General features: G+C 39.1%; 2 protein-coding genes across 3 annotated transcripts in view; both read left to right on the top strand.

Annotated features, from left to right (window-relative positions):
• Positions 1–17,567, top strand: part of LOC145692016 (venom allergen 5-like) — a 39,843-nt gene extending 22,276 nt beyond the window's left edge. For both annotated transcript variants that reach the window (XM_081767315.1, XM_081767314.1), the window contains 2 exons: positions 13,594–13,832; positions 17,173–17,567. In XM_081767315.1, the coding sequence (XP_081623441.1) occupies positions 13,594–13,832; positions 17,173–17,258 (325 nt within the window). In that variant the 3' untranslated portion in view covers positions 17,259–17,567. The remainder of the gene's footprint in view (positions 1–13,593; positions 13,833–17,172) is intronic.
• Positions 17,568–24,708: 7,141 nt separating this feature from the next.
• LOC145693619 (uncharacterized) overlaps positions 24,709–26,628 on the top strand; it is a 127,869-nt gene continuing 125,949 nt past the window's right edge. Inside the window, exon 1 of the mRNA XM_081769774.1 lies at positions 24,709–24,978. Coding sequence (XP_081625900.1) covers positions 24,949–24,978 — 30 coding nt within the window. The 5' untranslated portion in view covers positions 24,709–24,948. The remainder of the gene's footprint in view (positions 24,979–26,628) is intronic.

Genomic DNA, 26,628 nt, shown 5'->3' with positions numbered 1-26,628 from the left:
CTCCATTTCTGCATGTGGTCATAGCCTTTCTAGACTGCATGTTGAAACATGAGTTCTTTGCAGCCCTCTCTAAGGATTGCGAAATATATCATAGGGGACCGGAGTCGGAAATGTAATTTCTCTGTGCATACGTGTAATTTCTACTAAATTAATACCAAAAATGTAACTTTAATTTTACTGTGCATGCGCTACCAAGTGCTCCGTAAACCATGTGTGTGTGTGAGAGAGAGGTGAATAAACAAACTTACGGCTTTGTTGTTTTCTTTTAATCTCTGCTTCACTATTTTAAATAAGGGTGCCATAGTCTTTTCGTCGTAAAAGAGTGAACGAGTAATACTGGTAGATATTGTATAGGGATGCGCTCGAGTCGAGACATGTCTCGAATCTCGACTCGACTCGACTCGAATTCGAGTCGAGATTCGAGTCGAGACACACGTTGTAAAATTCGAGACGAGTCGAGACAAACCTATTTCTCGACTCGATTTTTCGAGTCGAGACACGAGTCGAGTCGAGACTGCTCTTGAAAATCTCGACTCGACTCGAATGTCTCGAAAATCTTTGTATAATTTGTAATATTATTTTGAAGAAAGTATTCACTCAGAAACAGCCTTGAAACCAATTACAGCATTTATTACTTTAGAAAATTATGGAACGCATAAACTTAATAGTTAATCTTTCGAGATCAAGATTTAATTTTCAGCTCAATTCAGTTAATTAAAACTAATGTCCTGATATTGATTGTACTTCAAATATAATAATAATAATAATAATAATCGATTATCTACTTTGTATAAAACTATTATCCGTAGCCTATATGTAGTTTGTATAAAACTATTGCGATAAAGTGAACTTCATAAATTCGCTGAATGAACAATTGGTAGTCTATAGTAATAATAATAATTATTAAAGATAATAGTAATTATAGCATAGTTATAATTATTGTTTTCGTTCCCATGAACGCAATAGGACTACATAACTTCTGGATTATTCGCTTTCCTAACTATTTTGAGGCTTTAATGTGTTGCAGCGTATCACGAGTTACGATTATTATTATTATTATTATTAGTAGTAGTAGTAGTAGTAGTAGTAGTAGTAGTAGTTGTTGTTGTTGTTGTTGTAGTAATAATAGTAGTAGTATTAGGTATCCTGCCTTTCGGCAGGTCCTGGGACTAATGAGGATTTTTTTTTACTCAATTTTAGATTTTGCCCTGGAAATGTTTCTTCCACTTTTCTCGATCTTCAGCTTCCTCTTTTAACTCCCAATATTTTCCCCTATCTTTCAAATCTTGGATCAGCTGTGTTCTTCTTCCTATTCCTCGCTTCCTTTCAATCTTTCCTTCTGTGGCGGTCTTCGCAAGATGTGTCCAATCCAATTGGCCTTTCTACGAAGAATGGTGGCTAAAAGTGTCCTCTTCTCTCCTATCCGTTTTAAAACATCTCCGTTTGTTGCTCTCTCTGTCCATTTTATCTTCTCCATCTTCCTTCAACACCACATTTCGAAGATCTCCTAATATTTCTTCTCTAACTTCCGTAATGTCCATAATATATAATGTAACATTTGTTGTACATCACATATTATGATACGAGACTATTTTACATGGTATATTGCAATAAATGGACTGCTTGGATGGCAAGAACTAGTAGAGATAGGTACCTTTCACTTCTATAGATAGGTATTTTTTAAAAGGATTTTTGTAAACACTAAATCATAAAACAATGAACTTCATACAGTAGTTATGGTTTTGGTTCCCAACACAAAAGAAACTTGGACTGTCCATGAGATACTGAACTTCAACTTTCACTCCTGGAAAATTTCAATTTTGGAGTTAGGCCACTTGGCATCAAAGCAGTTCACTGTAAGATAAATACACTCCTTACTTTACTCTACTAACATAGTTGTTTAGGAACCTGGGATTTCCATTTTCTCAAATGACCGCTGAATGATTGCTTGATACAAAGGAGTAATAGTGTATTAAGTTTTCGAGCTTTGGTGCATCTCCGTATTTACACATTGATATAACTTTTAATATGAATTTATTTAGCTTTCTTTTGTTACTGACTTAACACCGACTTCTCTCTGTTATCATGGAGGTGTTCATTCGCTAGACATTGATTCTGCGCACTGCTGAAGGAGAAATAGGTTTAGTAATTTTTATTTTCCGAAATTCACGTCCGAAATGTATTTCACTTACTTACTAATCTTTTTGCAACGCTATTTGCCTTTTCTTTCTTTCTTTTCATGACAGTTCCAAATAGTTTTGTTTGGTGCTGGGAGTATATTTTATATTCACCTAATAAAATTACGGGTTCATTTTGTAATCAGTTTCAAATTTACAGAAACTATTAAGTTCACAATCAAATCGCGCTAATTGTTTAATGCATTTCGAAGGCTTTTGTTTTTATGCAGCTCATTAAGGAAAATCTATTTCATAATCGTAACATTCATTACTTAAAATACTAAGAAACCTTAAAGGTAAAGTTGACTCGACCTGGCCTCGGGGCCACTGTGACTCAGTGGCACAGCTTTCACCCTTGGTGTGTGAAGGCTCTGATTCGATCCCAGCTGGTACCAAGTGGGCTTTGTGGCATAGAAATACCGTGTGTGTGGACTTTCTTGTGGTTCTTTAGTTCCCTTCCACTTACTTCATTCCACCATTTCATTCATTCTCAACATCACCGTTTTCTTTAGCTTACAAAAGACTGTTTATTTGCCCACTATTTTATTATTGTGAACTGAAACTCAAGTGCGCAGTTATCTTTGATATTTCTGTCCCTTTTTACTTTACAACTTGAAGTGGGATGAGGGTTAGGATAGATCTAGTGATATACCGCTGAAAGAAATGCTTCAAGTGTCGGAAGCGGTATGTATTGTTTATCTTACTTACAATGTTACTTCCCTATGAAATATAAATTCACCCTTTCTCCCCTTCCCTTATTCGAATACAGTGAACCGATTCTTTTCCTGAAGAAAAATGCTAAGAGAAAATTGAACTATCTGTGTCTTAAAATTTTCTTTGAAGTGCAGTCTTTGGTGTTTGTAAGGTTTTGCGAGTATGTTTTCACATCAATATGAAAAGGTAGCGAGCCAAATGTTTAACCATGGACTCCTGCTGCGAACTGACCGTGACTACCTGATCTCGCTCTGCTCATTTTCTCTCGCACATGTGAAATGGATTTGTTGTTTCCAAAACAAATGGAAAGACAGTTATCTGGTGCTTTTGGGTATTTTTCCCGCACACAGGCATCATTGCTATGTTTTAATGATCAGAAGAAATATCAAAACCATCCGATGCACATGATACGAATGAGCGAACAGAGGGAGGCAAATATTATAATAGACCAAGTTTTCCGCGTGGTAACAATACTTCATACTTCTATCATTTGGTGCACATCTCTATGAAGTTGTTTTCCACATAAGTATAGCTTAGCGTATTTGCACACGATACCGACAAAATCGGAGGAAGCCCCGATAATATCGGTGTCAGTGTCGGCGTACTTTGCACACGTCGCCGACAATATCGGTGGAAGCCCCGACAATATCGTTGCAGGTGATGAGCGAAGTAAGCAACACACAAAAATATCTTCTCCATATATGAAAACAAATAAAAAAAATAATAACTGGGAAAATTATTTTTTAAAACAAGGACTACAAAAACTGTTCTGAAGAGGTGTGGAGGACGGTACAAAACTTGGAAAAAATAGTCCTATGCCTAAACATGTTTAAATTTAACAGTGCCGTTTTAAATAATGTCGTACATATTATTTTCGTTTCGATGAGAATTGATGCTGCGGTACATTGCAAGCTATATTAGTTTTAATTTTTGTTGAAACACTGTTACATATTTATGGCATGTATATTATTTTGTTTTCCATGCAATTAACACTAATGTCATACTAGATTAAATGATAAGATTCGAATTAGTAATTCTGTTTTACATTGCTCCATATATACACTGGCGCAAATCCCGGGGGGGATGAAGGGGACATTTCCCCTCAAATCTTGGAACTGGGGAGATTGTCCCCCCCCCAATAATCAAATTTGAAATGTGTTTTTTGGGAGAGAAATTTGATTATTTGTGTCCGATCGCTAGAAAGGAAAGTGGGATGAAATTAATGTCCACTCAGAATAAGCCTAAAATCTGCCCGTCTTCCAATATTGAAGACAACTCTGGTCCCCTGATCCTCCATAGCATTGTTTCTCGACTACAGAAATATTTGAACATCGCTATATATATATAATATGGGAACGATCTTACCCTCCCCCCCATGTTGAAGACAGATTCGCGCTGTTGCATACATACCTCTCGTTTCTCGTTTCTTTTTGTCCATGAACTCAAAATCCTGGACAAGGAAAGATACGCATAAACTTTTCGCCATGCTTTTTGCTTTTCAATTCTGTCCTTGAAAGAAAAAATGAAATCTTTAGTTTTACGTCCCACGATTATGCCGTTTAGGCGAAAGGAGACGGTGATGATGAGAGATGAGTGAAATGGTGGAATGAAGAAAGTGGGAGGAAATGGGAGAACCTCGAGAAAACCCACGAGCACGATGTTTGTCCACCACAAAGTCCACACGGCGCGAGCTGGGATCGAACCAGGGACCCCAAGCACCGGAGGTGAACGCTCTACCACTGAGCCACCGCGCCCCACTGTCCTTGAAAGAGTCTGTTATCCCATATACAATGTCTACATTCCACAAGTTCAATAAGGGTTAAAACATCGAATGGAAAAATTCCTGCCATCTCTATAAATCTAAACAAAACTAGAAAGATACGAATGCAATAATACACAACCTTTTCATCCAGTCACTCTAGCTAAACTGCAGAACTCTATGAGGGGGTTGATCCCGGTGCAAAGGGGAGTGGATACATAGTTTTGGTCTTTGTTTTCAATTGCCATTCCACAAATTCTTTTAAAAAATGGAGAATTTGGGATACTTTTGGGAGTGAGGAAAAAATCTGCAACAAGTGAAGCATGAAGTTACATCCCTATTGTTGAGATCGCAATCAAGAAAATGCCAAATGAGTCACTTGTCCTTGAAGCTTTGCAAAGAGTGTTTGATTGTGCTGGTTTCGTTTCAAAATAATAATAGTTCTACTTTGACTTGTCAACAAATATTCTATTCAATCATTGCTTATTGAGTAAAACCGGAAAAAAGTGATCTGCACACAATTCTGATGAAAATAAAAGAAAGTAATAATAATCAGGATTTTTTCCATATGCTTATGTTCACAGTGTGTCAAACTTTGAAAATTACGCTTAAATTAATTTCCAGAATTTATTAAAATTTAAATGCATTCATAGATTTAAAAATATACCATTAAAGAGTGTGTGTGTGTGTATATGTGTGTGTGTGTGTGAGAGAGAGAGAGAGAGAGAGAGAAAGAACAAAAATAAAAAAGGAGTGGAAAATAATCAAGAAATTGGTTATCTAAATTTCCTATATTTTATTTGGTAATAGCTATTTGGAGGGAAACCAGTACTCTTCAGACTTCTCACATTTTATACTTATTTAATAAAGGGAATAGGTACTCCAAAACAGAGACTGTAAAAAAATAATAAGCTGTTCCGAAGTTGTTCACGTGAGCATCCATGTATCTAGTGGAGCTTGAGCAAGACATCATGACGCCGAGATGTATCGCACACTGCTTGCAGACTACGTACAGCCCTTCATGACGACCATGTTTTCCAACGGTAGTGGATTTTTTTGACAAGATAATGCACCATGTCACAAGGCCAGGAGTAATGGAGTGATTCGAGGAACATAGGGGCGAGTTCCAAGTGATGGGGTGGCCCTCCCACTCGCCGGATCTGAACCAAATTGAACGCATCTGGCATGTGATTGAACGTGACGTTAGAGCGCATCATCCCCTCCCCGGAATTTACGGTAATTAGGTGACCTGTGTGTGCACATCTGGTCCAACTCTCTCCAGCGACCTACCAAGGATCATTGCGTGCATGCCAAGACGAGTCGCCTTTGTTATCCGTCCCAAAGGTGGACATACTGACAATTAGGTAGATAGTCAAAATGTTCTGGCTGATGTGTGCGTATATTTTACTCGTATATTTTGTCTCGACTCGAATTTCGAGACGTCTCGACTCGAATTCGAGTCGAGTCGAGACAGAACATGTCGAGTCGAGACAGAAACATATTTTCGAGTCGAGACAACATTTTCTCGAGACGAGTCGAGACAGGCTTAAATCTCGACTCGACTCGACTCGTGCGCATCCCTAATATTGTAATATGTACTATGTTATTTAGGAAATGAAAAAATAGGTCATAGTCTTTTATAATGGTTGAAAAAAGTGGTCATAAGAGGCTGCAAAAATGCCGCCTCTTCTTCATTTTTTGCATGTGGCCATAGCCTTTCTAGATTAGGAGTTGGAATGTGTGTTTTGCAGCCTTTTTTGTGTAATCTTAAAAAGTGGTTGTAAAAGGCTACAGTTTTCTGCCATGTTTGTAGTGTGCTGGAGCTGCTCCTGTGTTGTGTATTCTGAACCGGAACTGATGTCGGAGTCGGAACACAGGAACAGTAACCGGAACAGTTTGCACATGCGCAGTAGGTCAAAAGACAGCGTCAAGTGTCACGACCCTACTTCTGTGCCAGCTTTTCTAATAAGTTCAATTATGTAAGTAAAGCTATAGTAAGCGCATAACACAAATTCACAAACATGATTGTATAACAGGGTTTTTACGTCGTGATCTAGTTCTTGAGATACAATTGTTTACAAATGAACTTATTTCCGTAATTCTTATATTTCATAAACCAAATGAGAGTCATATTTAATTCGAAACAAAATCTAAGATTTGTACTACCACATTATTATTATTATTATTATTATTATTATTATTATTATTATTATTATTATTATTATTATTATTATTATTATTATTATTAGCTGAAATACCTATTCTTCGCATGGGTCAGACAAAATATCTATGTAAACAAACTGAACAACGAAAGAAAAAGATATTGGTCATTTTCTACTACTTTTACACATCCCGTTAAAACTTGAGATCCCCTGGTTCGAATTTAAAAAACGCCTCTGGTCTCCAGCCGATTGGGACTGTATTTGGAAGTCAGCGCCTGTGGGAGTCTCATCATTCATCTCGGCGACCGCGAAAACTATGGATTTGACACTAATATCGGTATATTGGATTATTTTTACGTCTCGTTACCACCCCCGCCCTCGCGGTGACTCCCAGCCCACAAACAAATGGGTGAATTTGGAAGTTAATGCTTTCAGAGTTTCACTATTGATTTCAGCGACCGCGAAAACTATGAATTTGACACTAATATCGGTCATTTTCTACTACTTTTACATGTCCCGGTAAACACCACAGCCCTGAGACCCTTCTGGTTCCAATTTTGAAAAAAAAAAAAAAAAAAAAAAACGCTTCTTCTTGGTCTGGGGCCTGGACCAAGGTACACGTGACAAAAGTTTGGTAATACTCTGACCATTCGTCTGGTCCCCAGGCAGCACACAGACAGACACACAAACAAACTATTTTATTTATATTAGATTATTATTATTATTATTATTATTATAAGCATTAGTGAAATGAACAAAAAAGATCATAGTCCAGTTTAATTGTGACGTTCATATTTGCTGAAGAAAACGGATGGTTAATGAAACTGAATCAGTATGAAATACCGTGTGTAATGTGTATGTGAGAGGAAACGGGAAAATTCCGAGAAAACCCACGAACACGATGTAGTACACTTCAAGATCACATGACCTGGGATATAACCAAGAATCCGTTGTACACCAGAGGTGAACGCTATATCATATGTTTTTTTAAAGGAAACTCTTTCTGACATAATTTCTGTCTTACTCTTCGTTTCTACTACACTCAGCACGAATATGAACACAAAAACTTGAAGAATAGTTAAAAAAGACTCTCGCTCATTAGAATGGTAAGAAGTTCGAATGGTTTTCTCCTCAAGACTATCAGGCTAACACCTCAGACCGCTAGACTACGTAATATTTGCACATTAAGCCGTCATGACCTCCTGAAATAAACTTGACGGGCAGGTTTATCAAATTTTGATACGAGAATTGCACTAAAAGTTTCGGGAATCACGTATTGGAAATAATGTAATATGTTAGATTTTGTTGTTCTTATAAAGTGGCATCTTTGTCCACTCGAAATGCAAAACCGCGTGTAACTCGGAATCTTTGTCGTTGCAGGGCACCAGTTTGAAGTGAGGTGGTCGTGTTCAAAAATGGACCTGACGAGAGAGCACTTCGGTGTCCTGATTTATTACGATTTTCGGCAAGAGTTAACACAGCAAGAGTGTGTTCGTCGGATGACTGCTACTTTTCCTGATGAAGCACCATCCCACACTATAATTTACAGGTGGTTTCAGGAATTCAGATATAGTCGGGTCAGCATGAGTGGTGAGGATCGTGCCCAAAACATTGGAGCTGTTCGTGAATTAATTAACACTGATCGACATGTGACTTTATTGCGAAATTCAGGGGACTTTAGGCATTGGCATGAGCCAAATAAAATTAATATTGATTGATCATTTAGGTGTGAAAAAACTTTGCGTTCGTTGAATCTACACAATTTAACTCGATCACAAAAAGACGCCTGTGTGAAGTGGTGCAAAATTATGACGTAACGGTTCAAGTCTGGATCATTTAATTTGGTGTTTAACATCGTAACAGGTGGTTAAACGCGGATTTATACATACGAGTCGGAAACAAAGCGACAATCTGCTGTGTGGGTGTACCGCGATGAACCTAAACCAACCAAAGTTACAGTCCAACTACAACCGTCGAATCGTGCCGCATCACGACAATGCAGCTCACACACAGCAGCTGCTGGCCCAGTAAAACGTTGAAGTCTTGACACATCCGGTTTATTCACTTGATTTAGCCCCTAGTGATTTCTTTTTGTTCCCAACAATCAAGAACATGTTGCGTGGGAAGCGCTTTTGCACTCCAGAAGAGGACATCGAAGCATACAAACTGCATGTTTCGCAGGCACTAACTTCGGAGAAGCATAACTTTCAAGATGTGGTTCTATGGTATGAAATAATACATTGATGCACAGGGAGTACTTCGAAAAGCAATAAAAAATTGCTGTACTTTGATGTGCTTGTGTTATATCATTTTAACAAAACTTTCAGTGCAACCCTCGTATATACCAGTGTCAGTTGGTGAAGCACCGTAAGTTGCCGAGTGACTTCATGAACGCCCGTTTCGACTGGATGGTTCCTAAGCTCAGGAAAATTCAACGCATATCTACATACGTTCGGGAGTTGTTACCACGTATAAGGCAGGTCACATATGTTACAATCTACTGCACATGGGTCTGTACAAGTCGACTGAACGTCGTAGCCTGTGTGGGACATGCTTCGTTCCCCATTATTCTCTTAGTATGCTTCGCTGCTGCATCGAGTGAAGAGACGACGCAATCGTACTGATGCCTTGCATTAGTCATAAAACAAGCGGAGCACAGTAGGTGAACCGATCTCAGAAGCTTCCGGTGTGCAAAGCTGTGAAGTGCAGTCTTTGTTCCCAGGCTACTTTCCCACCAAATTCATTCTGATGTGGCAAGTAGTTACCGAGAAATAGAAAAAATGAAATGAAATCTTTGAGTGTTACGTCCCACGGTTATGCCGGTTAGACTAAAGGAGACGGTGATGATGAGTAATGAATGAAATGGTGGAATGAAGAAAGTGGAAGGAAACGGGAGAACCCCAAGAAAACCCACGCACACGGTGTTTGTCCACCACAAAGTACCGAGAAATAGAGTACCACACACACACACACACACACACACATATATATATATATATATATATATATATATATATATATATATATATATACATACGAGTAGTGTCCATACCTATGTTGCGCGAAGCGACTACGTGCACATAAGAGAGTAAGGTCTTAGCATGGCGCATGCGCTAGCGGAACTTCCCTAGCATCGTTGCAGTGATAGAAGATGGACGTTACTGTTCCAGCCCCCGCCGCGTGTAAAGTGTGAGCAGTTATAAAGTATTTGAAATGAAATGAAATTTTTGAGTTTTACGTCCCACGGTTATGCCGGTTAGGCTAAAGGAGACGGTGAAGATGAGAGATGAATGAAATGGTGGAATGAAGAAAGTGGGAGGAAACGGGAGAACCCCGAGAAAACCCACGCACACGGTGTTTGGCCACCACAAAGTTCACTTAGCGGGAGCAGGGTTTGAACCCGAGACCCCTAGCACCAGAGGTGAACGCTCTACCACTGAGCCACCGCGGCCCCTATAAAGTATTTGAATGCACAAGGAATAGCGCAGATTGAAATCCATCGTCCGGAACTTTGGGAGCACAAGGTGACTATTTTGAAGGGGATAAGTGTGTAAACGTGGATAAATAAAGTACTTTCATGTAAACAGAACTAATACCGGAAGTTGTGAATACTACCTCGTTTTGTGCGAACTGTTACAAACCAAAAGAATGTTTTCAAATTCCAACTGTTACCCTTTCCAATTACAAGTTCAATGAAGAAAGGGGTAAACGTTGATATGTACGACAGTGAGAAAGAGGAAGGGGAGAAGAAGAATTAAACAAGTAGCAGCAACTATGATGAAGTAGTGGAAGGAGGTAAATAAGATAATCTATCGTCCTTAAAACCTTGTGAAACCTTAATTATTCGCTAATAAAAAGCAAGTGAAATTTTGAGTTTAAAGCAAATTATAAGTGGGTTTAAATCAGATCATGCAAAGTTCTTTTATTACATAGCTCAGAAATAACATTAACGTGTATATAGATAGTTTGTTAGGTGTTTTAAAAATGAAATGAAATCTTTGAGTTTTACGTCTCACGATTATGCCGGTGAGGCTAAAGGAGACAGTGGTGATGAGTAATAAATGAAATGGTTGAATGAAGAAAGTGGGAGGAAACGGGAGAACCCCGAGGAAACCCACGCACACGGTATTTGTCCACCACAAAGTTCACTTGGCGGTGGCTGGGTTTGAACCCGGAATCCCTAGCACTAGTGGTGAACGCTCTACCACTGAGCCACCGCGGCCCGTTCGATGTTTTACTATAATCGTGTCGCTGTATGAACCACGTAACATAACCATCCACCAATCATGTAGCACTACCATCTAAAGCACAAGACAACGTTAGGTAGCACGCTTGTCATTGGCTGTTGATGATATCATGTCCTTGAAAGCACTCGGTTGTTGCCACGTCACGCCAATAAGCAGAAGTCGTACAGCTGGGAAAGTTCATGGGTGCACGCTAAATTGCAACGCAGTATTAAGTCCACGTGCTTCCAGGTCAGCGAGGGGAGAGAAATCGAGCAACATGTTACCTCCCGATTCGCGAGATTTTGTAACAGATTCAAGATACACCTGTCGAATTTGTTGGGCCCCACATTCGCCAGCAGACCATAACATTTTCTACAGCGAGCCTGGAAAAGGCTCTAATCCATCAAGTTAATAAAACTGCAGACATCCAAGCATCTGAATCTGATCAACAAATTTCAGATGAGAGCCCATTTAAATTGGCAAAACACTTGCAAACAGCAATTAGAACTTCCTGTTTCTGTAATTACAAAGAACAAGTTTGATCCCATCATTATGTCTGTGGAATCTCCAGAAGATATTACCGGCAACATGGAAAACACTACCAATTTAGTAAAAGAAGAATCGACCACTGTCTTTAACAACAGCTCTGGCATAGCAGATATTCCGAGGTACATGAAGTCTCTTAGTATCTATGAATATCCAGATAGTAAGGGTTACAAACTTACTCAGTGCCTCCCTGATTCATAAGGAAATTCTCTACTGCGCAGTTTACCCAGACCACATTAAATTCAAATGCCATTCTCAAGCCGATTACACTGTACTAATTGATTTCTGCCAAGAGCCTTAAACTTCAGTACCCCTTAGAAATTGCAAAGAAAGATCCATTGCTTAAAGTGTTTATCGGAAACTCCCGATTGATTCTACCATCACCAATGCTAAATCTGATCTGCTTAACAGGGATTATCCTGTTCTTTCAGTTCATTAAATGAAAGGAAAAGGGGGACTGTTATTACCCGTATTTCTAGTGACCTTCAAGAACGCACGATTTGCAAAGACTATTTACGATATCCAATTTCTGAAATTCTACGGTATAAAAATAGAACCATACCGAGCGCAACCGTTTATACAATGTTATCGCTGCTAACGATTAGGACACGCGCAAAACGTTTGCTATGCAACTCCCAGATGTGCTAAATGTACAGGCAAACATGTTAGCTACAAGTGTACATGCAAATCTCAGGATGATGTAGTAAAATGTCCGAATTGTGGAAGGGGTCATCCCGATAATTATATGCGATGTCCAGTCATACACAAGATTCTGTCTCGGAAATCATCCGAGCAGAAAGCAGAAACCTGGGTACCCTGCCTCAATATCAAGATTTTCCTCCACTGATGCCAAATTCAACTTCCAACCTACCACATCCATCCAATACTCAAGATATTTACGCCAAGAGGACAAATTTCATCCCCCAGTTACCAAAATGTTCGCTAACTAAAGCAGATTCCTTCCTTCATATTCTTCCTTAATATTCTTCGTGATCTAGAAATTACAAAACTTATTTCCGCAGTTAGACGCAGACTACCACGTCTTAAAGCAACAGAAGACATTTTCACAAAACTCTCCATTCTAAATGAAATAATGGATGTCACAACGTCAGCTCAGCATTAATTGCAACATTACATTCAAGACCAAACCCTTATGAGTGCCTTTTTAACCCATCATGATTGGGCACTTAGAGCACCACTCAGGATTGAGTACCCTCGTTCAAAGCAACTAATGGTGTACTCTCAACACGACTACCTCTCTATAAACACGATGGATTTTACTTCAAATTATATTTACGCTATTCCTATACTCACAAGAGGCTGCGACAGTCGCGTCTCTCAATAATTTCATACGGTCTTCACATATGAAATTCACATGTGAGGCAGGGACTCAATTGGATAGGGAAGCGCACGAGACAAGATTTATGGCTGTCTCGACTCGAAAATGTGCTGTAAAAGTTATGTCTCGACTCGAAAAATGTATATTTCTCTATTGGAAGAGCCGTGTCTCGACTCGAATTTTGTCAGGAAAATCCTGTCCCGACTCGTCTCGTGCGCATCCCTACAATTGGAGCTCAGGATTCATAAATTATAACTCTTCATATACCGTTTAGTTCAGTTCAGCGAGGGTAAATTAAGTGCTTGGGTTAGACCAAGAGTAACAGTGGCGGATATATAATTTTAAAGATATCGACTGAAATATACTGACATTTTCGAAATTTTGTTGCTATTATTTTGGATTTCTGGGCTGGTAACGTTGAGTCAAATGTTTCGAACGTTATAAAGGAGTAGTCGGGTTGTCATTGTTATCAGGAGAACTAGGAAAATTGACCTGCTCTTTCCCGAAACAGTAACTTGTACAGTACTTCAAGAAAAAAAATTGCTTCTGAATAAAAACTATATCTACTCTATAGCAGACTCATGTAGAAATTACAGAACTTCTTTAGAATATTCTATTTTATTATTCTTATTATTTCATTAGGGCTATATAAAATACTTGTATGTTCCAGGGCTGCAATAATAAACGAAGTTGATACAAATGATTACACCCAGATAGTGTGGGCAGACACATTTCGCGTTGGATGTGGTTTGTGTGTTTTTAATAGAAGTGATCGTTACAATTACCTGCTTTTCTGCACCTACTCACCGAGGGGAAACAATGAGCAACAACCAGTATATAAAATTGGAGAGCCATGCAGTGAGTGTCCTCCAGGAACCAGTTGCTCCAAACATCAACCAGGACTCTGTGGTAAGGACAAACAGAAGTAGACAAATAAATGTAGATGTAGATAGATATAGACAATTTTTACTGTATCTCAATTTTTTTTAAAAAAAATTACACTTAGCAGTATTGAACACCTGTGCCATCATTGCTTTTAAGCTTACCGAGATTTATATGGGGAATTAATTTCTTGTTTCCCTTGAATTGAACAGGGATTTTAACGACTGATTTCTTTTTCAAGACAAGATGGCGCATTTATCTAACGCTATTAGTCCTTTGACGTTACTGTGACGTAATGACGTATTATCGTCGTTTCATAGTCCACAATAGCTGTGCACTTCATTGAAACTTTTTTCCTATTCTACTGTGTAGACCAAGGATCTTATAAAATAGAGGATCTGCCCTTACAACAAAATCTTGAAGCCCTATGTCACAGTTTCACCACCCCTACTCTGCCCACTCCGCCCAATTGGATCGCAATGTTTTGAGCCAACAATCATGGAGAAAACGAAAGTAGCCAATCAGACGATGGCGGAAACGAGAGTAGCCAATCAGACGTGTCAATGCTCGGTTGTTTTTTGGCTTCATCGATTTAATAGGATGGAGATATATATGGGCAGATCCTCTATTTATAACATCCTTGGTGTAGACCGATTACGGAGAAAAATAAATGAATCGTAATTCAGCTTCTGGCGGCGCCGTCCAGGCGATGACGTCACGTTTAAAAGCCAAGCGACTTTAAAAAGATCGAAGTGTTTGCACGTGTCATTGTTATTGTTCGAGAAAATGGAAAAGGGGGAGAGGGGAGTGGGTTGTATCACATGTTCACAAATATACACTCACAAGGCAGGGTACCCAGGTGCAACACGCCAATTGTGATAAGATTGCACAGACATAGAGAACATGGAAAAAGAAGACACGTATTTTTTTATATCGGCCAACAAGCGTATCGAAAGGGTCAAATAGGGACATAAAAATAGGGTCAAAATGAGATTATGTGGAATATAGCCAGAACGAGAATAGATATCGGAAAAGGTTAAATGTACGAAATACTACCCATAGTCGACGGAAGCCAAGGTAGAACGCACCCATGCAAGGCAAACAGAAAATCCGGAAATAGACCGATCACTTGTACAACATTGTCGCATTGTATTACGGAAATGAGCGAAAAGGGTGGTAAGAAGCAGGAAGAAAGAAGAAACGTAAACGAAAAACACGTGTTTTTGCTTTCGGTGCATATGTCGCCCGTATGCGAAAGAGTCGCAGATTCATCTCAATGCATGAAGGTAGGAGCACACGCAGAAAGGATGCAAACGCCGTTCGTATAGGCGGCCAGCGAGACAGTACTGCGCAGTGGGTTGCATATATCGCGTAATGGGAACATAAATACATAGCCCAGTAGAATGTAATAGCAGGTGGTCCACATACGTAAGATAAACATCAACATTAATATCAGTACCACGCCTGAGTATCAACATTACATTACTACGAAAATACGCGTACAACATAACAGTAATAGTAACATTTTTGTTGTGTCCAACATCCATCTCATCGTTATTCCCATTATGCGATATATGCAACCCACTACGCAATACTGTCTCGCTGGCTGTCTATACGAACGGCGTTTGCATCCTTTCTGCGTGTTCTCCTATCTTCGTGCATTGAGATGAATCTGCGTCTCTTTTGCATACGGGCGACATATGCACCGAAAGCAAAAGCACACATTTTCTGTTTTCGTTTCTTCTTTCTTCCTGCTTTCTTCTTTCTTACCGTTCTTTTAGCTCACTTCCGTAACACATTGCGACAATGTTGTACACGTGATTGGACCATTTCCGGATTTTCTGTTTGCCTTGCATGGGTGCGTTCTACCTCATTGGCTTGCGTCGACTATGGGTAGTATTTCGTACATTTAACCTTTTTCCGATATTTACTCTCGTTCTGGTTATATTCCACATAATCTCATTCTGACTCCATTTTTATGTTTCTATTTGACCCTTTCAATTCGCTTGTTGGCCGATGTAAAAAAAAAAAAAAAAAAAAAATACGTGTCGTCTTTATCCGTGTCTGTGCAATCTTACCACAATCGGAGTGTTACACCTGCGTAGGCTGCCTTGTCAGAGCCAGAATGAATAAACATTTTAGCCCTTCTTCTTCCGCCCCGCTCTCTTTCATACTTTTTGTTTACTCTCCCAGGGGAAAATTTTTCTATACAGTAATAAAGAGGGCATTCGTTAGTAAAGGTTTATTTTGTGCTGTCCTAGAGAGTGTTTGTTGGTGGAATAGAGACTTGTGTGACAAATTTAGTAACTTTTAGTTCTTCGTATCTTGTCAGTAGACTTTCTAGCCCGAAAATAAATTCTTCGTTTGGTGCTAATTGTGTGCAAGGTTGTTTTCTTTTACTGTTTTGTTAGGCGTGGTATTTACAAAAGGACTGAAGCGTTGTTTTTGGATTTGATAGTGCAATAGTTTTTTTTTTTTTTTTCAAAATTGAAAATTGTTTATCTTTTCCACCCGATATTGAAAATGCTCTAGAAGCTTTTGACAGACGAAGAGATCGAAATGGGCGAAGAATATGAGTCAGAATGGGATGATGTTGCAGGGGAGGGATTTTTTTTAAAAAATGAAAAACTTTCCTTGGGCCGAGTTTCAACTCACGCCAAAAGTGAGTTTCATTACTTGCCCACTCCGAGGACGACCCGCTCGGAAGAGTAATGCTCCAGGAACTACTTTTTTTTTTCGCGCTCTATTCTAGCCAGCTATTTTAAGTTGGCCACAAAATTTATATCATAGGAGTCAAGGTGGAACAAAACGAGTCCTACGGGGCTTCTAATCCGTTCCTACTCCTCCTCCTACTACTACTACTACTTATCTGCACAAAAGTAAGTAAATCACTCTTTTGAGTATGATTTTCATCTTATTTTAATAAAAAGAGTATTAGGAAGTTTTTTAAATTTAAAAAAAACTTTCCTTGGCCGGGTTTGAACCCACGCCAAAAGCTATTTCCGTTACTAGCACGTAGCGCTAGCACGCTCGGTCACGATTGCTGATAGCCGCCTTTGTTTTATTTCTGCTATATGAATGCTACGTGGTAAGAAATGGATAACATCAACCAATCAGAACCGTGTATTTCGTTCCTACTTCCGGGAGCATTACTCTTTCCAGCTAGTCTTCTCCGAGGATCGACATTGTGTGGCGTTTTATTTGTGCTATATGTATGCTACGTGGCGAGAAACATAACGCCAACCAATCAGAATCGTGTATTTAGCTCCTATGTTCACGGTCGAGCGTAATTACATTATATGCGCCAAAGTCAGTGAAAAGTGATGAAAATAATATATTCTTAATCCATTTTTTTCTTTTTTTCCAGAGTTTAACAGTGCAATGAAATTGGAATATTTGTCAAGAATTACACTCAGCGTAATCCTAACAATATCGATCCTTTTCGTGCAATAACGAGAGATTAGAAGCAAGTATTTGTAACGACCGTTACTACATAAAGAGAGTATTCTTCAAATCCGTGAAGTGTATGGAAAATGTGATTGTGGTACAACTTTCCTCGACAGGTTCAGTTTCAGAAAATGAAGTTAAGTAGCTGAGGATTAGCTGCACTGAATTAGACTCAAGTCGGTTCAGCTATGTTACTTTTATTGTTGTAATGCTACAAAAATATATGACTAACTTTAAAGATCAAGATGTTCTTGTATTATATTATTACACTCTTGTATTATATTCAAGGAAAAAAAGAAACTAGTATAATATGAACTATTTGTATTGTTTTTGTATGACCAAAAAATTATTTCGTAAGCTATTTCCAGAAATTACACTATGTCCATCGAACACATTTTAGGAACTGCTAAGAACTGTTTGTGAACCTCAATGCAAACTAAATTAGCACAGACAGTTGACTCAATAGTATGAAACAATAGACTATAGTCTCTGTCACTCGAATTGGCGCATGGCGTCAACCAATAAGCATGAAGTGCGCTGTTGCCAAACCTTCATTGAGGTATCCAATCATTTGTAAATGACCATAAATATGAACAAAATCAATTATGAAAGATTAAATTCCTCACTGAAGGTTTGGAATCAGCGCACTGCGAGCTTATAGGATGACGCCATACGCCAATTTAGGTGACGCGGTCTATAGCCAAAGTTGGCTCTACGGTGAAATTGGTCGCTTTGCCGATTGAAGCGATTAGAGGATAAAGATGTTATGTAACAAATTGTACACTCCGAAAAAATTGATTTTTACAATTGTCTTTTAACATACATCCTTCATCGTTTCCAAATCTCTTCAATGCGACGAGGACTCACTAAATGATATATAGTAGCATGACTAATATAATATCTGAATGAACTGCCAGAATTAAATGTTCCGAAAAATGTAACGCCTTTATCCTCTAAGCGCTTCGATTAATTGTCAACATTAACCCTACGTTATAATTGGCCGCTTTGACGATTATTTACCAACCAACACAATTGCCAACGTTGGCCCTACGTCGTAATTGGCTGCTTTGACTACTCTTTGTCAACCAATACAATTGCCAACGTTGTAATTGACTGCGTTGCCAATTATCTGCCAACCAACTCAACTGCTAACGTTGTCCCTACGTTGTAATTGTCCGCTTTGCCGATTATTAGCCAACCAACACAATTCCCAACGTTACTCCTACGTCGTAATTAGCTAATTTGTCGATTATAGCCAACCAACATAATTGCCAACTTTAGCCCTCCGTTGTGATTGACTGCTTTGCCGATTGTTTGCCAACCAATTCAACTGCTAACGTTGTCCCTACGTTGTAATTGTCCGCTTTGCCTATTATTAGCTGACCAACACAATTACCAATGTTGATCCTACGTTGCAGTTGGCTACTTTGATAATTATTTGCCAGCCAACACAATTGTCAACGTTGTAATTGATTGCTTTGATGATTGTTTGCCAACTAACTCTACTGTCAACGCTGGTGCTACATTATAATTAGCTGATCATTTGCAACCAACTCAATTCGCTAACGCAAACCATACGAAAAGAGTAATATTGTGATTGGAAGTGCAAGATCGAAATCGTTGGGTAAATGATGGCAAATTATTGGTTGGCCAACATACACTTTAAACTAGGTCGAACCAACGTATTTTTACCGACCATTACAATATGTAGAGTCTAACCATTGTGCTGCAAGAGTAACTACGTCACAAACTCAAGTTAAAACATCTAGATATTGAACAGCTAAGCAATGAAAATGTCGCCATCAACTACAGTGGAAGCGAAACCTTTACAGCCGTGCCGCAATGTGTTCGCATTATCGGTACTAAACATCCAGATCTATAGTTCAACTTTTCTTCCAATAAAAGTATTGTTATGTATCCTAACAATAAACGGAATTTCTCGAAAAAAGATACGAGAGTCAACACCAGAACTACCTTTATAAAGTCAAGACAAGACCAGAAGCATGACATTTCTCATCTCATTCTCGTTCCGGTTAACATGTCAATCCAACATAAAGATATACAGCAAAATGTAAGCGGGGAAACCTTCTCCAACTATGATGTTTTCAATCTAAAGTGAAGGATTTTTTTAAATCGGATGAGCCGTTTGGGCTGTACACTTTTTATGGGCCAATGTTAAATGAAAATGCAACGTCGACATTTATCTGGACCCAGAACATGGGTGAATGAAGGTTAGGGTTTATATTTCTGGCATTTCGACATCTATGGCCATTTAGCCCGCACGTTTTGAGAGATGACGTCCCTCGACGAGCACACAATCCGGGGAAAGGGAAGGAAGAAAGGATTGGGGAAGGAAGGGAGCGCCCTGGGACCTGTAAGTTAGGTACCACTCCGGCATTTGCCTGGTGTGAATGAGGAAAACCCAGGAAAACCTTATTCAGGGTGGCTCGCCTGAAAAAAAGTTTTACACTTTTTCGATCGAGTGTCCCCACCGGGAATCGAATCCGGGACCGCTCGCACCGAAGGCGAGAGCGTAAGTGACTACGCCACGCGATTCCACATAAGTGGATAGAGTTAGTGTCTTTTACACTAACTTGTCGATGACCAGCCCCCATTTCGAACATGTCCACATTCACCATACTCTTACAAAATTTATGTGTTTTGCCACTCGTGCTGCGTGCTGCTTGCATTACGAACACACGTTTTCAAATAGCCCTACCGTTGAAAATGTTTCTGGATCGTATACCTAAGTTTGAGTCTTCAACATTGAGTGTGAATTCGTGATATTGGATTTTATTAGTTACTGTGTTCTTTACTTCCAAATAGTAGATTTGGTAATGCCTAAAGAGAGGGACAGCTTAGCAAAGCACCACACACTGAGATCGCCCTTGTAGCCAGCGTTTAAAACGCAATGTACGGAGGGCACGGGAGCAGAGTGCTTAACCTCTGTTGTATGGGATCCCAGGTTCTATCCCCGGCCAAGTTAGTTTGTGGTGGACAACTTCGCGTCTGTGGGTTTTCTCTGGTTACTCCCGTTTCCTCCCACTTTCTCATGCCACCACTTCTTCCATCATCATTTACTTCTTTAATCACCGTCTTCCTTAGCCTAAAGAACATAATCGTAGGGCGTTGAACTGAACCAGTAGGGAGCGCCGTGGTTCACTGGTAGAGCGTTCACCACTGGTGCGTGGGGTCTTTGATTCGATCCGGCTAGCGCCAAGTGGTTTTATGTGGTGGACAAATACCATGTCCGTGGATTTTCTTAGGGTTCTTCCGTTTCTTTCCACTTTATTCATTTCACCATTGCATTTCATTTCTAATCATCATCGTCTCCTTTACCCCAGCCGGCGTAACCGTTGGACGTATAACTGAAAGATTTCAATTCACTTTTTTTTTTTTTCAAATAGGCCTATTCACTATGTAATTACCTTTCAAAGCATTCAACATTAAGTACAACCTCATCTCAGCTTTTTGATGTGAGGTGCTTTTCTAAGCAGTCTTTTTTTCTGTCAGCGTTTCCCAACCGGTGTGCCGTGAATGGACCGCTGATGTGCCGCGAGGAATCGAAACAAAATTATTAATTTTATAACAATCAAATTTCAAAACGTATGGAAAAATGTATATTTGTATTTCACATTACTATGAACCTCTACTATGAATCTATGTTGAAAAAGTATTTGTTATCATGTTATGACCATTATTGCTTCTTTATTGTTGCAGACTATTTCGTAACTTGAAAATTTAAAAATCATTCAATCCTTTCGACAAATTGGTTACATTTGTGTTTTAAAAGTAGAAGAGATTTGTTTGTTCGTTCGTTATTTAGTGATCTCCATTCTTAGTAAAAGGTTGGATACAGTTTTTGAAAAGAAAGCGTATTTTTAAAAGCCTGAGTCCAATTTTTCATTGCAATTGCTTTCTATTTTTAAATTAGAATGAAAAATAAGCATAATGATTTACCACGCGGGAAAATCAGTGATACAGCTTTCTTTGTGAGAAGGAGATCAATAATCACAGAAAAATACCACTCTGTTTTATATTTACAAATAATAATATCTATAAGTGTGCCGCGAGAATCCAAGTAACACCCGTAGTGTGGCGCAAGTTGAAAAAGGTTGGCAAACGCTGTTCTAAGTATTATGAGAATGCCTTGGCTTCGTCCATGCTTTGGATAAAATATATTTGGTCTAGGAATTAATTCGTGCGGTTGGTACGCACACATTGAAGCTGTAGTACAAACACAAAATACATAAATACCTTAAGAAAAATATTGTCCATCGCTAGCCACCACTTTCGCCCATCTGTCAGGCAATATAAGGATTCCGTGGCGAAAGAAGTCCTCATCCTTGGAAGCGATCCAGTCAGAGACCCATGTTTCGATATCTTCTGAAGAAGTAAACCGCTGTCCAATCAAATCGTTGTTCATGCAATCGAACAAGTAGTAGTCCGAAGGAGCAACGTCTGGTGAATACGGCGGGTGGGGTAAAACTTCCCATCCGACATTTTCTAAATAGGTTTTGACCGGTTTTGCGACATGTGGGCGAGCGTTATCATGTTGAACAATAAGTTTATCACGTCTGTTCTCCCATTCTGGTCGTGTTCTGCCCAGAGCTTGCTTCAAACGCATTAATTGCGGTCGTCGATAACGTTCTCCATTCATAGTTTCACCCGGTTGCAGCAGCTCATAGTACACCACACCTTTCATATCCCACCATATGCACAGCATAACCTTTGCACAGTGAATATCTCGTTTTGGTTGTGATGGACCTGGTTCACCTGGTTTCACCCAGGCCTTTTTTCGTTTAGGGTTCTCGTAATGGATCCACTTCTCATCACCCGTAATAATTCGATGCAGAAACCCCTTTCTGCTCTGTCGTTGAAGCAGCAATTCGCAAATGGTTTTTCGTCTTTCAACGTCTCTGTCTTTCAATTCATGTGGAACCCAATGTGACATCTTTTGAATCATTCCCATGGCTTTCAAGCGTTTGGAGACTGTTGTTTGATCAACGCCTAATGCTGCTGCAAGTTGTTCCTGCGTTTGACACGAATCCTGCTCGAGCAATGCTGTCAATTCTTCGTCTTGAAATTTTTTTGGCTGTCCAGTTCGCTCTTGGTCTGCCAAGCCGAAATCACCACTTCTAAACCGTGCAAATCACTTCTGACACGTTCGCTCAGCTAGAGCATGGTCACCATACACTTCCACCAAAATACGATGACTTTCAGTCGCACTTTTCTGCATGTTAAAGTAATGCAGCAGGACACCCCGCAAAAACACTTTATCAGGCACAAATTGCGCCATGTTCACTTAACTACAAACTGGTGTTGTTGACGCTTTAATCCACTGCCCTATACTACGAACGATACGCGATGACAGGGGTTTGCAACACATGTATGGATACACGGAACTGTGGGACGCTCCGTTCGTTGCGCCATCTCTTGTCCACCCGCACGAATTAATTCCTAGACCAAATAGTTAAAGAAAAATTGAAAAAAAAAAAAAATAATCTTTAAACGCCGAAGGACGCAACTATTGCACCGAGGCTTTAAACCTTAATAGCTCAGCCCATAATTTAGGCCAGGAAAACAATTTTGGTATCAATGAATTTCTGAAGGATGAAGCTAAACGACGGTATGCATTTTATGTATGTGGGGGTACCACGGCGGACAGAGGGAGGGTAAAATTAATGCTTCTTTGTTTTTTGCATCAGCTTTTTGGGGGCCATTCTCCCACTTGAAAGTACAGTCATAAAAATTGGTATGTAAAGCAATCAAGTAGTTCACTACACGCTATTACGTACAAAAGTATTTCTTGCTTATAAGGAGGGAGAGTCAATGTTTTGAGTCTCAGTTTTTGACGTAAATTACATTTATTTTCGGGACAGGTCCTTCAGGTTTCTTCTTCGGGACGGGTCCTTCAGGATAAGCTTTGCAACGACGTATAAATCATGATTCTGTGAAAATTAGAGAGGTCACCGCCAGAGCTGACAACGTGAAGGTCTGCAACTAGAGATGAGCACGAGAAGAGACGAGACAGAATTTTCCGGACTAAATTCGAGTCGAGACACAACTCTTCCAATAGAGAAATATACATTTTTGGAGACGAGACAACCTCAAATCTTGTCTCGTACGCATCCTTATATGCAACAGTCCTTCGAAAATAATATACAGGACGTCTTTGTAGGAATATTGTTCTGAATTTTTATCTCGCTTTGTATTACAGCAATGACTAGGCTACCACTTTTTAAATATTATTGTCATAAGTGTATTGCTTACAAATTTCCTAGGGTTGCCAGGGACCTCTAATTCCATATTTGTTATATTTTTTAAAAGGATTTTTTGTTTCTTCTAGTTCTATGAACAGGAAATAAATTGCACAAATTTGCCTGATTGAAATCAATGTTCCATAAGCTTTCCAACGAAGTATCAATCATTAACCTGTGACAGAGACGGACCCAGGAGCGACTTCTGGGGGGGGGGCGGTGGGTTGTCATAGGCTACTTTTAAGGGCTCCAAACTTTGGGATGGGTTTTAGTTATATATATATATATATATATATATATATATATATATATATATATATATATATATATATATATATATATATAATAAGAAAGTTTCCTCTTCTGGGGGCGATCGCCCCCCCCCCTGGTTCCGCCCCTGACCTGTGGTAATTAGGGGGCTCACCAGGGTTTCCAACGTTAGAGTCTACGAACGATTTCCTTCAAATCCCTTCCGCCTATACAAACGTTAAGTTTTGGCTTGCTAATGTTATAATGAGAACTTGATTAGGACATACTTCAGTTTCATTTTATCTTAATATATGATGTAGTCAATGGCGTATTTTGGGGGTGGCTACAGGCCCGTATCCAGGGGGTGTCTGGGGTGTCGGCCCACCTAAATTTTTGCTGGCCTCCTAAAAATTTCCATGGTAGGCTTGCAAATGAACTATAATATGGTGATGAACTCTCATATGGTTCGATCGCCCCCCCCCAACTTCAGCCGCCCCCCTACATTTTTGGGCTGGCTACGGGCCTGGGTGGCTATCGGGCTCAAGCACCCCCGAAATAAATTTGTTATATGCAAAACTTCATTAAAATTTGTCGGCAGCCAAAAAAAAAAAAATATGTGCTTATTCACGTATTGTGCATAGCCACTCCCGAAACAAAATTTTAAATACGCCACTGGACGTAGTTATTGTACGACATCAACTTTTTCTCAAAAACACTACTCATGAAGATTCACACTCACTCATATAATTTTGTTTAGCTCAATAAGATATATCCTCGAATATATTAGATCTTTGAACATTTTTTGTCAAACACTAATAATATTGTAGAATTTTGTTCGTTTGACAAAATTTTGCATTTAGCATGAACAAACAGTCTATAGTCGTGATATATTGCAATTTTTCAGTGTGATATACTGCTAAATAGTGCTGCCAAATGTGGCGAATTTTTGAAGTAGTATAAAAAATAAAAACCTAACGATAATGCTTGCGCTTTTGATGTCGTGTTAGAAGAGACTTTTTAATGTTATAATTATATGAATGAATGTGTTAAAAGTTTTTCGTCTGTAATGTGAATACTAATCCAAAGAATTCTGTACAATCTTTCTGGTGGGGTTAGGGTTATATGTTGAAAGTAAACTATTTATTGTAGCTGAAAGGAAACGTCCTAGATTTTTTCTAATTAAAAAAATGAGCGACGAGAATGGGGGAAATAGTAAGGTAGGTTCAATAAAATATCTGTATACTGTCAAATTCTATTTAATTGTTGTACATAATATGTACTTCCTTTATTTTGGTTGTTTTGCTATGTAGTATTTACTGATTATGTGCTGCAAAACTCAATAGCTTATGTAACATTTTACTTCCTCAATGAAAAGGCAGAGTGGGGATAGATATAGAGTAGGATTGTCAAGTTTGGAAAACTTACGTATAAATATATTATTTCGCAAGAAAAGATTAATGACTAAGGAGCATTTTGGGGTAAACTTTACAATACATGGTCCAGCTGCGCATGTAGTTGAATAGAGTAGGAAAAACTAGAGTAAGGTTGGGCTAGCCTAGGATTAGGGAAGTTTGCATTGTTAAAAGGGCCTATGTTTAGCAGAAGGGGTCCAGCTCTTTTCTCTAAAAAATGTTATAATTTTGGTAATTTCTGTTTACATTCGGTTAGTTTAGGATAGGTTAGTTTAAGTTAGGTAAGGCTAGTTTAGGTTACGTTAGGTTAGTTTAGTTTATGTTATATTAGTGTAGGAGTCCCGCATAATTTTCCAAAAAATTATAGAATTTCGCTTATTTCTACTAATATTACGTTAGTTTAGGTTAGTTCAGGTTAGCTTACGTTAGTTTATGTTAGGTTAGGTTAGATTTGGTTACGTTATGTTACGTCTAAGTACTTGCATCACTCATTTCTCTTGTAAATTTTGTGTTTTTTACATGCTTCTGGAACCGTTGAACTAAACATACCCCGTTAAAAGTAATTTCTTGTGTCTGCGTAAGGATACTAGCTAGAGCGGACATAGTAAAGTTTACCCGTAGTTCGGTGGTCGATATAAAATTTAACGCTCTGTGTCCCGCACCGAGGATCTGTATTGAAGTTAACTGCTGTTTAACACTAAATCCAAACCACAAGATTCCAGCAAGGATTAAACCCGGGTCTTCTGAGTTTCAACGTTTCCTACCACTGTCTTCATTCGACTAGTTCAATCATTATTATCACAGGCTAGAGCACTTGTTATTGTTTCGCACTTTTCACTCTATACGTGTAAGCATGAATTTACTTTCCCTATAGAAATACTACGCCAGTAGAAATTAGTATGTTACACAGTCGTCTTTGATATGCACTCATTTATTTTAACGGGGGCGCGGTGACTCAGTGGTAGAGCGTTTACCTTCGGTGCTTGGGGTCCCTTGTTCGATCTCAGCTCGCGCCGTGTGGACTTTCTGGTGGACAAACACCGTGCTCGTGGGTTTTCTCGGGGTTCTCCCGTTTCCTCCTACTTTCTTCATTTCTCATAATCACCGTTTCCTTTAGCCTAACCGGCAAAAAAGTAGAACATAAAACTTGAGGATTTCAGTTTTCGTTTATTTTAACTCCGGCGAGAGCTCATGTGGTTCGGATTCCGCGTTAATCAGTAGGTCCCGTCTCATATAGCCTCGGTGCCGAAAGGGACGTTAAACTCAAAATCCGCTCAGCTCGTTTATTTTAACCTTAGTATAGTTTTTGTAATGGTTTCCTACGTTATGAAAAACTCTTCCGCCAGTCCAGTTAATAACTTAAAGACAATCCATTTTTATGTACATTCACTTATTTTAACGTTGCAATTACCATTTTTATGACAGACTATTCTTAATCAGTATCATCTTATATAA

The sequence above is a fragment of the Thermobia domestica genome, chromosome 8, assembly GCF_964235325.1.
Source record: "Thermobia domestica chromosome 8, izTheDome1.hap1.1, whole genome shotgun sequence".
NCBI lineage: Eukaryota > Metazoa > Arthropoda > Insecta > Zygentoma > Lepismatidae > Thermobia > Thermobia domestica.
The sequence above is the reverse complement of the archived record's forward strand: the minus strand, read 5'-3'. Positions and strand labels throughout refer to the sequence as shown.